The sequence below is a fragment of the Chaetodon trifascialis genome, chromosome 13 (assembly GCF_039877785.1).
Source record: "Chaetodon trifascialis isolate fChaTrf1 chromosome 13, fChaTrf1.hap1, whole genome shotgun sequence".
Taxonomy (NCBI): domain Eukaryota; kingdom Metazoa; phylum Chordata; class Actinopteri; order Chaetodontiformes; family Chaetodontidae; genus Chaetodon; species Chaetodon trifascialis.
In genome coordinates this window covers 24,585,828-24,600,952 of record NC_092068.1, presented here as the reverse complement: position 1 = coordinate 24,600,952, position 15,125 = coordinate 24,585,828, and the positions used below count along the sequence as shown (strand labels likewise).

At 46.1% G+C, this 15,125-nt stretch overlaps 1 protein-coding gene across 2 annotated transcripts; it reads left to right on the top strand.

Moving 5' to 3' along the window:
• Positions 1-702: 702 nt before the first annotated feature.
• Positions 703-13,380, top strand: ncoa4 (nuclear receptor coactivator 4). 2 transcript variants are annotated; one of them, XM_070978186.1, is made up of 11 exons: positions 703-875; positions 5,680-5,803; positions 7,283-7,423; positions 7,727-7,818; positions 8,328-8,436; positions 8,543-8,602; positions 9,127-9,246; positions 9,556-10,263; positions 10,425-10,784; positions 11,040-11,132; positions 11,888-13,380. In XM_070978186.1, exons 1-11 carry the CDS (start codon positions 838-840, stop codon positions 11,891-11,893), a joined length of 1,851 nt encoding a protein of 616 aa, XP_070834287.1. In that variant the 5' UTR covers positions 703-837; the 3' UTR covers positions 11,894-13,380. The 2 variants fall into 2 exon arrangements, with proteins under 2 accessions (XP_070834287.1, XP_070834288.1); XM_070978187.1 differs by lacking the exon at positions 703-875 and adding an exon at positions 1,953-2,153.
• The last annotated feature ends 1,745 nt before the right edge of the window (positions 13,381-15,125 follow it).

The following is a 15,125-nucleotide window of genomic DNA, read 5'->3' as shown; positions in this document are numbered from 1 at the left end:
TCCTCCTCCTCCTCCTCCTCCTCCTCCTCAAACACTGCATTATGGATTCTGTATTCATTAGGGCTTTTCCAATTTTTGTCTCTAAACAAATTACTAAAACAATCATCTCTATAAAGAATGTTACTCTTTCTGTGATCATCCTTTGTTGGACTGCTCTGGTTTTATTATAGGTATAATAATTATGTCTTTCCAACTGATGGGTAATCTTCCTTCTTCCCATATTTACTAGGCTATTCCCAAAAGTTTGATGTTTGTCTGAACTACCAAATGTTTAACATTTTGTAGTTGACATATTTCTTGGAGATGCTATGCCAGATTTTGCGATAGATCTCCTCATTTCATCTTTGGAAGTGCTTCTCTAGTTTATCCTCTCCCTTGTTTCCCTTCATCTGTTAGATTATGAGAAGTATGATCTCGTTTTAGCTGTTATTTCTGCTTTATCTTCATTTGATTTTGTAGCTCTCCACATCCTCATACATTACTTTAAGGAGTTGATGTCTATTCCGTCTCAGAATTTCCTCCGTCTTTTCTCACAGTTCTCCTTTATGTGCCCCTTTTCTGTTAAAAACCTTTCTTTAATGGATGAACTCTCATAAACCATGAGAATAAGTAACATGCTGCAGTGACCAAATATCACCAGCAGGAGGCAGTCGCCCTCTGACTCGAACGGAATGTTGCTCTCAGTTCTCGCTCTCAGTTCTCACGACACTTCTCTGGCACCGCATATGTTCTTTTTCCTTGACGTGATCGTGACTTTGAATAGCAGCTGGTGGAAAACACCGGCTTTTAACGGAGCTATTTTTCGGTTTAACGTATCGAAGAACAAACTTGGATTATATGACATCGAAGTCGAGAGTCCACAGCAAAGGCACACGGTGAGTTCAATAGTCTGCGGCTCATGAAACTGCTCTTTTCACATCGAACATATCAGCTAACGTTAGTTAGCGCAGCTGGGTTAGCTCAGCTGACCTGCCATGAAGGCTAACTCTTATCCACATAAGCTAACGTTAGCTGTGAACTCTGCCAGCAGTGAAGCACGTATTCTCGCAGCTTTAGGAAAAATGTTGCTGATTTTAACGTCAGTACGGAAGATAAGCGCATTAGTGTTGTCCGATTTCAATAACATCTTTGTCCTTACCTTAATTCGATAATGTAATACGCAAATTTAACATAGCTACCGTTACCTTTGATAAAAACACTATGACCTCCAGTTGTTAACAAAACATTGGACAATAAGGCTAATGAAAGGTGATATTTAAGTGTTTTTTGTTCTTTAAAAGGGCCTTCCTCATCCCGCCTCAGTAGTTATAAAGTTGTATATTGATTTTCAGCCGATGCCCAAATTCTCGTGTTTTTAAACCAAACTCGCTCCAAAAAGAACTCAAAAATTTCTGTCCTCCGCTCATCGTTAAGGTTTCACCGGGTGTAATGTTAGTTTTTAGTGATATTACACAGTAGTAGGATCCAGACTGTAATTCGGCATACTCATACTCATACTAATTGGCCACCAATTTCACCTGTAACAAGATGCCAGCTTTTACATGTGTTTCCTGTCATTGTCAGTCTCTTGCCAGTAAACATCAGGGCAGAGTAGTGAAAGTGAGCGCTGTTAAAAGCAGGTATTTTATCAGAAGTGCTGCTGGGTGGATTTTCTGTTAGCCGAGTTTACTATTGAGAAGACGTGAAGTTCTGCCAGCTTTGCTCTCTTTCAAACAAACCGTACCAACATTAAATATGCAGTGTTTTTGTATGGAGTTTGGTGCTAAACTGAGGGGGCAGCATGTCACGTTTACTCTGGGTTCTTGTGAAAGTGAGTTAGCAGCTGTGCACACTGGCCTCTAACATATCTCAGTTAATCACTAATCGATGCAATGTGGCTGTTTTGGCAATCTTTGAATATTCAGGACCTCTTGCCCCCCCGCGCCCCCCCCGCGCCCCCCTTGTGTGCCTGTGCGTACGTGCCGGCATGCAGACAGTGATGGCGGACTCTCAAACAATCGCTTCCTCATTTTTCTGAGCTGCGACCGACGAGACAAACGTCAAACAGTAACCGGTTTTTTAATCCACTGTCTTCGGCTGTGCTCGAGCTGAGGACGCGTCGTGTTTTCTGGATCTTTCGTGGAGTTTGATTATCTCTGAGTCACCAACATGAGGTACGACAGCGGAGCAGTGAGCCCCTTTATTCCCGCTGTAGCGTCCACACGGCCGATGAGTAACGTGATTGATTATATAAGACGCAGATTAGCAGCAGGCAGGAAATACCGAGGAATGTTGAAACATCAAAACTAACATATAAAAGTTAATTATTATTCCACATTAACATGTTCCGAGCTGGAGGAAGTCCTCAATCCTTTGCTGAAGTAAAAATATTCGGACCATAATGTAAAATTGCTTCTTTCCAAGTAAAATCTTCAGAGTAAAAGTACAATGCAACCACATATACTGAAGTAGTTGTTAGTAGTTGTTTTGCAGAAAACTGCTGCAGACATTGTTAAAACAGTAAATTATGTTTTTCTGAGTATTACAGTTGCACGAACGCTGTGACCTGCTTTTTTATCCAGTTTGGTGGTTAAACCTGTAACAGTGCAGCATTTCCTGTTAGACAGTCTGAGGTTGGACGAACTCTTAACAGGGATGAATACATGCAAAAATACATGCAAAAATACATGCAAATACAGTACAAATTGCACAGAGGAGAGCAGCAGGTTTGTGTGCGGCTTCGCAGGTGAGTTATTGGACACACTGGTTTGAAAGTGATGACGGGTTATTGATCCTGTTTCTGAGGCAGTGTGTCAATCGGAATCATTTGATCTTTTATTTGTAGCTGAAGTCAGATTTCAAGTAAAACTCTCAGTGAACACAGTCAGATACGTGAAGATGACGACGATGATGATGACTTTTATCCTAAAAGATGAATTATTGCCTTAATGATCAGTTAATTAAAGCGATGATGAATCTATGGTGAAAATAATCCCCCTGCTGACAGAAAAGTTTCTCAGATCAGTCCGTGAGTGTAATGAAACACTGAGGCAGAAACACGCTTAAAGTGATTTAGGAACTAACGACGTGTTTTAATTGGGTTGTTTTCTGTTCAGAATCTCTTTGAATCCTGAGGACAAAACACGCTCTGATGTCGCTTCGTGTTTTTCCACATCAGAGATGTTTGCAGGAAGACTTTAATCCGCTGACAAACAGAACTCAGTTTCACCGTTAGCGAGCTCGTTAGTCGTGTTTGTTGGATTCACTCAGACTGAAATGGTCAAATGTGACACCGTGGATCTTCACATTCATTCTGATTTAAATCATCATCACACTCAGGCAGTACAAATACTTCTGAAAAGTAATCAATACCAAGCCATGTTGAGACACAGTTTAAACCACCTGCAGTCTATTGATCTCTGAAACACTGATCAGGTTTTATTTACAGTGACATAACTTTATTCGTAAGTCATGCAGAGACACGCTGAGAAAGAGCATAATCTCATGTATGATTGTCCATCATCAAACATTTTTTAACGTTAATGTTCACACTGTTTACACACTAACACACACTGTCAGTGAAAAACACACTTCATTACACTTCTGTCTCACACACTGTCTGCATTTGTGTGTATTAACCATCAAACTACATTTTTTACAGCCTTGATCATTGATTATATTATTGATTGTTAATTTTTTTTAAAGCGAGAATCGGCAGGTTTAAGCCTCTCAGATGTGGATCTTTAATGATTTTCTCTGTTTGACGTGATAGTAACCTCAGTCCCTTTGTGTTTTGGACTGTTGGACTGCTGAAACAACAAGACGTCACCTTGGACTGGACTCTCAGACGTGAAAACAGACATTTAATCGAGGAAGTATTGATCAGAAGTAATATTTTTGGAACTGGTCACTGGTGGGTGTGATTTCTCTTATGTTTTGGGCTCTTGGCAGCTTCATGCTTCGTTAATTGGACTGAACGAGAAGTCGGACTCGTAGCTGAGTTTGTGCTGAAATAAGTGACGCCATGTTTGTGAGGGGAGGACAGGTGAAAAACAGCTGGATGAAGACAAACGTGAGTGTTGGCAAATATTAACCCGAGTGAAGCTGGACTCTGGAGGGTCGAAGCGTGTCATAGACGTCTTCTCTGTGGGTTCCACTCAGAAACACTGAGCTCTGGAGGGCGACGCGGTTTCCATGTTGTTGTTCTTATCAACGGCAGCCGGCTGACTGTTAGCAGCTGATACTGAAGCGGTGCCGCACCCTGAGGCCACGCCCACTCTCGCCACCACCACCACCAAAAAATTAATAAAACAAAAACAAGAGTCATGTGGCAAACAATTCAATAAGTTTGATCAGTTTTATGTGGAAGCAGCAGTTTCCATGACAGCAAACTTTTCAAAATAAAAGCACACTAGACTGCATCTCCCATTCAGGGTTTCTGTTGAGAAAAACTTGCTGGTCCACGTGTCCTGAAAGACTTTCAAGTTATTGTCTGCGATTGTTGACATGTTTTCCGTCTTTTTGTGTCCAAGCAACTAATAGAAACAAGAATTGTTTTAATTGGTCCAGTATTGATCGGGAGTGCTGCAGCCGTCAGCTGTGAAACAGGCTGCAGTGTTAGTGTCCCTGTCCCCCAGCCAGCCGTCCCTGCAGGAGTGTTTCAGGTGCTTCTGTGTTTGGGATAGCTGTTTTCCAGCTGTATCTGAAAATAGTTCAGTGGTTTGACTGGTTTAATCCCAGTGGATCCTGGTGGCCGAGCAGCCCTCTGACCAATCACAGAGCTCAGTGCAGCTGTGTTGACAAACACTGTGAGCGTCAGCTGAGGTTTTGACCGCGACCCAGCGGCCTGAAGGAAACACTGATGTGCAGTCATCCTCAGAGTGAGCAGAAGAATAGAAACAATGATCAGACAGAAGCTTCAGATAATCCTCCTTCAGTCAGGACTCACCTGTCGCACACAGCTGACTCACCTGTGCGGTCAGGCTGCTCTGATGTGTTGATCCTGTTTTTAACCAGACAGAACAAATGAAGAACGTTGAAGGACTGAAGCGCTGTCAGCCTCTCCACTGTGGACCACCAGTGTCTTTGTGCTTTGGACGGTTTCTGTGTTTTAATCACCTAATGTTGCTCTTTTATACTCTTTGACCCGATTAACACTTGTAAATATTATTTTGTGAGGAAGAATGAAGGAAATATTAAAACACACACAAACTAGAAAATATCATGTGACAGGCCAGTTTGTGCTGAAGCATGAATCTGAAGACCGTCTTTGTTCTTTGAGACACAGCAGACCTGAAGCCTGCATGTGGACACCGTCCATGTGGACAGAAATGGAGTGAAAGCAGAAGTGCGGATTGAGGAACGAGTGCGGCGTTGGTGAAGAAAACAAAGAGTCTGTTTCACCATCAGCACGATGACGCTGCATTTAAGCTTGCTGAACTTTCCTTATTTGAGGAAGTGAAAGAGGATTTGCATTCAGATCATGTAGTTTGGAGCTGCCAGCTGAAGTTTAGGTAAATCCCTCAAACACATTGATCAGCAGACCTTCAGGCAGCAGTGGCGTCATGTTTACTGCATCGCTCAGGTTTCTTCCTCACTGAAGTTCATGCTCCACTTTTTCTGTTTGTTTTAACTTGAGAACCGGTTTGACCTCTTTTATTTTGACGCTGTGTCCTCCCTGCTTCCTGTTGACCTGTTCAGGATGCCATCGGTGGAGGCGGCAACGGGTGGGCTGAAGCAGTGCCGGCAGGCCCAGGATCAGCTGGAGGAGGCCATCAATGGCGTGATGAAGGCTGAGCAGCAGCTGAGGGAGAACGCCAGAGAGGTCAGGACCTTTATCCTCCTCATCCTTGTCTGTCCGTCCCTCTGTCTGTCTGTCCCTCTGTCTCTCTGTCTGTCTCAGTATTGATCTGTGACAGCTTAAAGAATGTGATGATATATTGATCAGTGATCATTTCTGTACATAACAATCTGAAAGCTGGAGTCGGGAACGTCGGAGAAACCCGTGAGAGTAATCAGAGTAATCTAGACTTTAAAAGTAATGGAACTGAAAGAATCCCACCCCCTCCCTCCAACGCCACGCCCCCAGACAGGCTAAAATACTCAGATTACTTTTAATGTGTCAGATTATTTATGCAATAAAATACCGTGGTATCTGTGGAACGTTATTCCCTGTCGTGTGCTTTTGGCATTTCTTTCATTAGAACATTCAAAAGCAGCTAAAAACCATTTTCCACTGTCAGAATGTGTCAGAAGCTGCTGCAGTTTGGCGTCAGCTCACCAGCCGGATGCGTCATCGACTGTTAATACACCAACAAGCGATGTGAGCTACACGAGAAAATGAAGCAGCGCGTTCGAGTTATCAATCGAAACCCCGGACGAACTGTGCTCATCTGTGCAGATAAGCAGCTGTCTCTGGGTAACAGTGTGTCCTGTGTGCTTCGTGGACGTTTTGAGTTAGACAGCCAATCACCTTCTTATCTTACAACAAGCAGCATGGTGTCCTAACACTCCTGAAGTCTGGTACCCGGTCTCATGCGAGCTACAGTTCTGGCGCCTGTGCTGCTAAGTGCTCAGCAGAGCCAAAACGTGAACGTACAGCTGTGGCGTGACGGACAGGTTTTTATCTGGTGTTTGAGGAGTTCAGGTATAGAGGCAAAGTGCAGTAAACCTCTGAACTGCCAGCGTTTCACGTCCACATGCTGAGTCAGCTGATAAGAACTGGCTGCACCACGCAGGAAAAACACGCTAGCGTTAGCTGCAGCGCCTCCGGCATCACTCGCCACTCAGTGTCATTCTGAATGTGCTTGTTTCTTTTCAAAGTCCAAAACTTTATTCACACTGTTCACGCATGTCGACTTCCGTTCAACAGAGTTTCTGCCAGTAATGCAGAACTCAGTCGATTGGCAGAAAAATATCACAGTGTGTGTGTGTGTGTGTGTGGTTGATCTGAGAAAAACCTGACATCCTCTCATTGTTTGGCCCTGCACCTGTGGTCGCTGTGGTAACCCAGGCTCAATGACCCATCGAGATGTTCTGTCATGTTGTGTGTGTGTGTGCTGTATAAAGAAAGGTGATGGGGGTGGAGCTGGTGGAGTCAGGTTATAAAAGGCTGCAGAGAGAGATGGGTTCATTTCATTGGCAGCAGCAGCTTCTTCCGTGTTCTGCTGCAGTTTAGTGATCTGTGCTCCTTCTGTCTGTACCTCCTCTGCAGCTTCAGGTAAAGCTGACTGTGTGTCTGTGTGTCTCACCTGTGTTTGCCTCCCACCTGTCTGCCTCACCTGCATGTGTCTTTGTGTCTCAGGTGCGTGCGGAGCTGCAGAGCTGCGTGAGTCGTCAGCAGGAGGCGCTGCGCTGCAGAGAGGTTTGGCTGCTCGGTCAGATCGAGCTGCTGGAACAGCTCAAGACCGAAACTCTGCAGCAGCAGCTGCACCAGCTGCACTGGGTAAATATCGCTCTTTACTGGTTATACTGGTCACTGCTCAGCAGTGTTGACACGATACCTGAGCTTCAGCACTGACACCAAACCACAACCTGCTCCATGTCTGAAGTTTACCTGTTTACCTTCACTGAGCCAAAGAAATCAAAGCTTTTAATGTCAGGAGCAATGAACACAACATGATGATGATGATGATGATGACGACGACGACGATGATGACCACCTCTGACGATGATGATGTCAACTGACTGTTCACTGACTGGTGAAAGTCTGTCGACTGATTGTTGACCGACTGTCTGTGTGTTTCAGCTCCGAGGTCAATTTGATGTGATCAGCCATCAGCTGCAGAGCTCAAACAGCAGCAACGACCTGAGCAATCAGCTGACCAGCTGCATGGAGAAGTAACTACACACACACACACACACACACACACACACACACACACACACACACACACACGTGCACGCACACAGACACAGGGACAGACTGCCTGTGGTCACAGTTGGAGGAAACGCTGCAGAGTCTTCACAGACATGCTGAAAAGCTGCTGCAGCAGTGACGTCTGTGTTTGTTGGTGGACGTCAGCTCAGAAACACGTTTGACATTAACTGAGGGGGAAATAAACCTCTGAGCAGACAGAGTGTCTCCAAACATCACGGCTAAAGCTACAGCGACCAATCAACGAGCTGGCAGCTGTTCTCCTTTTCCGTTCATCCTTTCCATCACTTTTTGAAGCAGACAGTTTCCTCACATACGACACATACAGCAGAAGCTGACAGCGCAGGAGTTGTTAATCATAAAGACCACTTTATGATCAGTTTGGCTGCCCGTTAGCACCGTTCAAACAAGATGGCGTCCAGGCCGGGTTGTAACTGCTGGGTGTGTTTGTTTTCTCTTCCTGTATGTGCAGGTTGTCCTCTCTCAGTCTGACCCCAGAGGAAACACCTGAGATGAGTTTCCACGCCGACACTCGCTCTCTGAGGCAGGCCATCACCTCGTTTGGTAGCATCACCGCACAGGTAACGCGCGCACACACACACACACACACACACGCACACACACACACATAGAGGCAGGTTGAGGATGTGATGCTGATCAGGTGTTTTCTGCCCTTCCTGTTTGCAGCTTGTGCAGGCTGTGTCCTCTCAGAGCCCTGCCCAGCACAGCGGCCAGGTGAACACACAGGTGAGTGCAGCCGGCAGGTGGAGAGCAGAGCGTTTGGGAAGCCCATGAATCACATGCTGTGCTCAGTTTGATCTGAGTGGCTTCATCTTGTGTTTCTCCTGTCACCTGCTGTACGACAGATTCATCACGTCACACTTTCATAAACGGCTTCTGATTGGCTGAACCGTCTGATATACTTATAAAATCCAACTGATTCTCTACAGCAAAGAGACGTTTTGTGGTCAGACACAGCAGCACCAGTCTGTGGCTGCCTGAGCATGCTACACTAACATCAGCTGCTGAAGCGCAGCTAGTTTTTGGGCACCGGATCATAACAGTCACAGAGCGAGCGGAAGGTTAAACGTCTTCACGCCTCGAGAAACTGAGCTGTGTGTCGTGAACTTCTGATGAGTTGTTCAATCATACAGTTTGCTAGTTTGACTCGATCTCAGACGGAACTTTATCAGCCTAACGTTCACTGTGATAACCATCGTAGCATGAAATGTTACGTTATGTTGTAGCACGACTCTGTGTTTCTGCACAAGATGGAGGCCGGGGCTCTGGATGACTGGCTGATGGGAACTCCTCCAGCAAGCAGCTGTCCCATTGGTTACCAGTCCAGCAAGAACCCTAAGGATTGGCTCGTGACACACAAGGAGAGCAAGGTGAGACAAAGTGACGTCTCGTTTGATCTGACTGTGACTGAGACGATGAAGCGATTCTGAAATGTCTTGCTGATTGTTTGATTGTTATTCTTTATTCTGTCTGGTTAATGATCAGCTGACCTTCTGAAACGCAGGAGAAGAAGTCATAAGATTGAGATGTTTTCAGTTTTCAGGCCTTTAACTTCATGTTGATTCAGTTTTTATTGGAAATATGGAAAACATCAGCTGACCTGTGAAAAGAAACCACAGAAAACCTCCACGTTGTCTGTGCTCATCACATCAGAGTGACTTCCTGTTTGTTTGTGTCAGACTTCCTGTCCCGCCTTGACCTCGGTGGACTTCCTGCAGGCCTGGGGTCAGCTCAGGGACCTGGAGGCGTGGCTCCTTCAGGACCAGACCCCTGTCAACAGGGAGAGAACCAACAGCAGCTGCAGCTCCTCCTTCTCCATCGAGAAGATCGACGAATCAGAGTTCGCCATCTCTTCTGAGGAAGAGGAGCTGAACGACTGGCTCATCACCCCACCCACTGTTGCCATGGAGACCATGTCAGATGCTGAGCGGTGGCGGCAGGTGTTGAAGCCGTTCCAGGACGGCTGGTCGTCCAGTGATTGGCTGGTGGGGTCGACCCGCCCCTCTGCTGACTGCTCCTCCTGCTGCCAGACCACCAAGGCCTTGGAGATCGAGAACCTGGGCCAGCTCAAGTGCCTGAAGACCCCGCCCGCCTCCAGCCCCGCCTCCCCGATCACTCCAGTGGCCCCGGTGAAAGCAGCCCTGGAGGCGTGGCTGCAGCAGGTGGCGCCGGTGCAGCAGAACTGCAAGGCCAACGAGGTGTGCTCCACTTACGCCGACTGTGTCTGTGACGAGAACTGTGGGAAGGAAGCTCTGAGCCTCTGGCTGCTCAAACAGGACGGACGAGACAAAAATGGAGTCCCTGTGGCCCCGCCCACTGCTAAAAATGCCCCACCTGCTGCAAAGAACGCCCCGCCCACCATGCACCTGAGGGAGCAGGAACAGAAGGTGACTTTTTTTAATCAGTTAACAGTTGTTAACCTCCATCTGTTCTCTCTTTGTTAATCAGAGTGTCTGATGTGGTTTCACATGGTCAAATTACCACAGAAGAAGAAAATGTGACATCTTTTTCGTAAAGGTTTTTCAAAACGCGTCTTTTCTCTCCTCAGGTTCAGGCCATTCTGGAGGCCTGGCTCCACCCCACCAACTCCTCCTCCTCCTCCTCCTGCAGGACTCCTCTGCAGGCCATCACCTCCTCCCTCTCGAGCTGGATGGCTCCTGGGGAGGAGAAGGCCAGCAGGGAGGAGCATAGCTCCCAGTTCAAGCCTTCCTTCTCCCCCTCCTCCTCCTCCTCCTCCTCCTCCTCCTCCTCTTCCTCCTCCTCCTCCTCTCCATTCCAGCACCCTCTGGACCCCAAGCTCTGGGTGCTTCAAGGACAGACGTCCCTCTGTTCTCCAGGGTCAGGAGGTCAGCCCCCCCCAGCAGCAGAGGACGACAAATGGCTGCTGAAGAAGAGGAGTCAGGCTCAGGTAACAGGACCATGAGACCAGTACAGACCAGAACACACCAATACACACCAGTACAGAGGAGATCAGATTACAGCTGCGTGTGTTTGTGTTTTCGAACAAAATGAAAGTTTCTTAACAGCTTGTCATGAACTGACCGTCATCCTGTTTATTGTTGTGATGTCACTGACTTCACTGTGATGTCATCGACTTCGATGCTTGAGTTTATTTTCACATTATTGTGGACCTGACTGTTCACTTCCTGCTGTCTGTGCTTAGGAGCGCCTGGCGCTGCCCACTGTGTGTGACCTGTTCTCCTGTATGAAAGTTGGCGGAGACAAAGAAAAATGGCTGCATAAGGCTCCTGAACAGGTAAGTTCACATCAGCACTTGATTGACTCACTGACCAACAACAGTTACAGTCCATCACCTGTGTTTTCAGTCCCGCTAATGCTAACGCTGGCAGCAGCTCTGTGTGTCCAGAGACGCTGAATCTGATCCTCTCAAGGGTTTTCAAAACATGCTACATGCTATGTTCAAACTAAGTAGTCGTTATGATGAAGATGATAATGATGATGATGATGATGATGATGATTGTTCAGGTTTGGGTTAGTTTTTGTTGCTTTGCACCTCAGTGATTTCATGCTGTAGGTTGTCAGACACATCATCGGGTTCCTCGTTAAACAGCAGATGTTTGCTGACTCTGCATGGCCTGAAAGCTCTCACCAAACGCCTGAAGGAGTTTTCACACGCAGCACATTCAGATGTCACAGCTGCTTTTGTTCTTGCCGAGTAGGAACTTGCTCAGCGTTTCCTTAATTTCACTTCACGTGATTCACATTCGAAAGCGGAGAGAAGCTGCTGGAGCTTTAGGTTCAGCTCTGAGAGGTTCTTGGTAATGTCCACCATGCTAATGTTAGCATAGCATCATGTGTGTCTGTCCACATGTTGCTAACATGGAGCTGTGGTGCATTCAAGGTGCTCTCTGGAAACAAGGAGGATGTTGGGAAGGAGTGTTTGCCTGCAGAGTTTAAAAGGCGACTCACCTGAGCACAGGTGCAGTTTCTGGGGCGTCAGTCATCATTATCAAGGTAAATAAAATGTGTTTCACTCTGTTTTCCTTCCAGATGTGACGACGACGACAACAACGATGATGGATGTTTCTTCCTCTCTCCTCTGGCAGTCACTTTATTGCTGATCAGCGCACACGATCACAACAATCTAACCATTGCCGCCGCCTTCTTCCTGTGACATCACCACACTGCACTGCTGCCTGCTGCTCTCCTCCAATCAGGATCAGTACACTCAAGTGGCCGTCTGTGAGAAAACCTTGCATCTCCAAACTGCTGATGGACATTCATTCTTAAACTTTCGGAAACCACATCACTGTCGTCATGACGACAGCTCAAGTTGAGCTTTTTAGAGCCAAATTGATTATTTTAACAGAAACCAACATATTATTAAATATAATAATAATAATAATCATGTTTTGATAACTGATTGGTTATTGAAATTGTTTTTCCCTCTTCAGAACTTCTTTATTCTGAGCTTACGAGATAGAAAATCAGTCATTTGCGTTTTGGTCTTTTCATTGGATGAAAGGAGAAGTTTGAAGACATCAACTTGATTTTTCTCATCTGAGGAGAAAATAATTTTTAGATTCATTGAGAGTGAAAATGCATTTCATCAGCTGATCCCGGCAGCAGGAGAGGGGACGGAGTCTGGGGGTGGTCAGAGTCGGGCTAGGTGGGTGGGTTAAGCATGTGGCAGGCGGAGCTAAAGTCGATACTATAAACTAGCCTTTATTTTAATGAGCTTATTTTAACAGACTTGTTTTTATGATTTCACTTCATTTCACAGAATCTCTGCCTGTTTGGTGGATTTGATCTTTTCTTCTTTGTTTTTCCTGTCAAACTGCTGAACTACGCAGGTCCACTTCCTGTCCAGACTGCAGGCTGCTGACATCAGTGATGCTCGCTGCTTTCTTTAAAGTTACAATTCTTCAGATCTTCATCACAACAAACCCACTCTGTGGTGGTGATGATAGTTTGCGCCTGCTCAGACTGAGACGTCACACGCTTTAAAATCTCTGCTGTGACACTTTTCTCATGATGAAGCCTTCCTGGGTTAAGAACTCATAACAGAGAAATGAGTGAGGAGAACTGAGCTGGTTGCAGTTGCAGGCGTCTGTTTGGAAGTCTATGGGGTTTGAGCTCTGTTAGATCCTTCAAATTAAAAGCATTTCGCTCTCTATTTGATGCCCTGCATTGAGTCTTGCAGGCAGCTGTGTCGCTAATAGACGCTGTGCGACCTCGGTCGTCTCTAATTTGAAGCCTTTCATTGGTGGAGCTTGTCACATGTCAGTAGTCACCTGAAAGACTCAGTTCACGGCAGAAAACAGAATAAGCACTGTTTCCCAGAATGCCTTGGATGGAGGCAGCCTGCAGGGTGTCAGCAGATGGGTCACATGACTGTGTAGTCAGCAGTGATTGGTGCTTTTATTGAAGCTCTGGAGATGTGTGTTTTGGTGGGCGGGGCTTCTGTCATTCAAAGCTGTGATGTCATCAGTTCTCTGTTCCTGCTGTGATTCTCTACAGTAATAAAACATGCTGACATCATCACTGTGTCTGTGACATCACTGTGCTTCCTGTCCAGTTTAACCAGTGAAAGTGTTTTTACAAGTATTTTCGTATTTTATGTTGAAATCCCCTTTACATCGTAACAGCAATCAATAAATCAAATCTCTGACCAAAAACATTCAAAAATCGGGTGTCTGTCGCTTTAAAAGCCTGAATGAAATGATTGGACGGCCCACCTGCGCACCTGCCTGTGTACGTGCACTCTGTCCGTGCACTCATTGCACATAATGTTGGCTGTCTCCTGCCATGTGAAGAACACATGAGGTAGGTGGACATGTTAGATACAGCGTCCCCTCATGGACTCTGCAGCAGAAACCCCACACACACTGATAACACACTGATAAACTTCCTGTTTACTGCAGCTGATGAGGTCACGCCGTCACCGGGACAACACTGATAGACAGCTGTGACATCACTGTGACATGAGCCAATCAGATCAAATGAACAGGAATAAATATCAAAGATTTCCAAAAGCTTTCACTAAAAGAAAAGTTTAAAAGACGTCTTTGTCTCAGAGCCTGAGTCACAGACCTTGACCCCAGAGGAACCAGGACCCTAACCCAGTGTCAAATGTGTAAAATAACAGAAGTAAACACTTGAGGTACTTTTACTTCACTACACTTTGTGTTACTCTGTTTGTACTTCACTCTGACAACATCAGTTACTTCTCAGAATCAGATTTTAAATGCAGGCTGATCAGTTCAGATGTTACTTCCATGAACTGATTACTGATTACTAAAGGGGCCTCCTGGGTTCTGGTCCAGAGGAGCCGGGGGTCCTGGACCGGACTGCACTCACTCATCTGGGTCCTCTGTTTTTCTTCATTTGTTCACTCATTTAGATTCTTTACCTGATCTTTAACATAGAGACATGATCCCCACGTGAGCAGCATTCTGTTATTGAGGATCATGAACTGACCGCAGGTCAGTTTACATTGACATTATTTACCACTGAAGTGACAGCAAAGACCCTGAACCCAGACGTCAGATCAGTTTGTTCTACAAACAGGACAAAGCCAACATCTAGTCAACAAGTATGAGCCTGGAGTCACAGGGGACGAGTACAGAGCTGCAGCAGAACTCTGACCTTTGACCCCGATGTGCAGAGACTCGCTGATTTACCAGCTGTGTTTGTGCAGTTCAGGGCCATCAGGAAAACACAGCACTAAGGATCAATGGACAGCTGTGTTTGGACAGACAGGAGGTGACCTGATGCACACACACTAACACAGAGCTGCACAGTTCAACATGTGATCACCTGGATGATCACCTGGATGCTTTTCTTACTCAGAGAGACAAGAAATAAAAATGAATCAATCAGCTTCTCTCATGAGCAGTTTTACGTTTTCAGTCTGTTTTCACTGATGTTAAACTGAAGAAACGGAGACGCTGCAGTTTCATTCAGACTTCACTTCCCAGCATTCATTGCAAACTGCACGTCACAGGTCAGCAAACAAACTGTGGTGACGCTAAAGCGACGGTAGAAAGCGCCGCCTGCTGGTGGCTTATACTCACTGCAGCTGAGCAGGCAGATCCGTACTGACGCCACAGGAGCATCAGCCCTGAGTTTTGTCTGCAGGTGTTCCTGTCAACTGAGCTTTGTGAACATTTCAGTGATCAGCTCGTCCTCGTGCAGCCAGCCTCAGGCCGGCAGGTAGCACACAGTGTCCGGCCTGAACGTGACGCAGACAAACAAGCATATGTTACTGTAGCCTGTGGAAATGTGT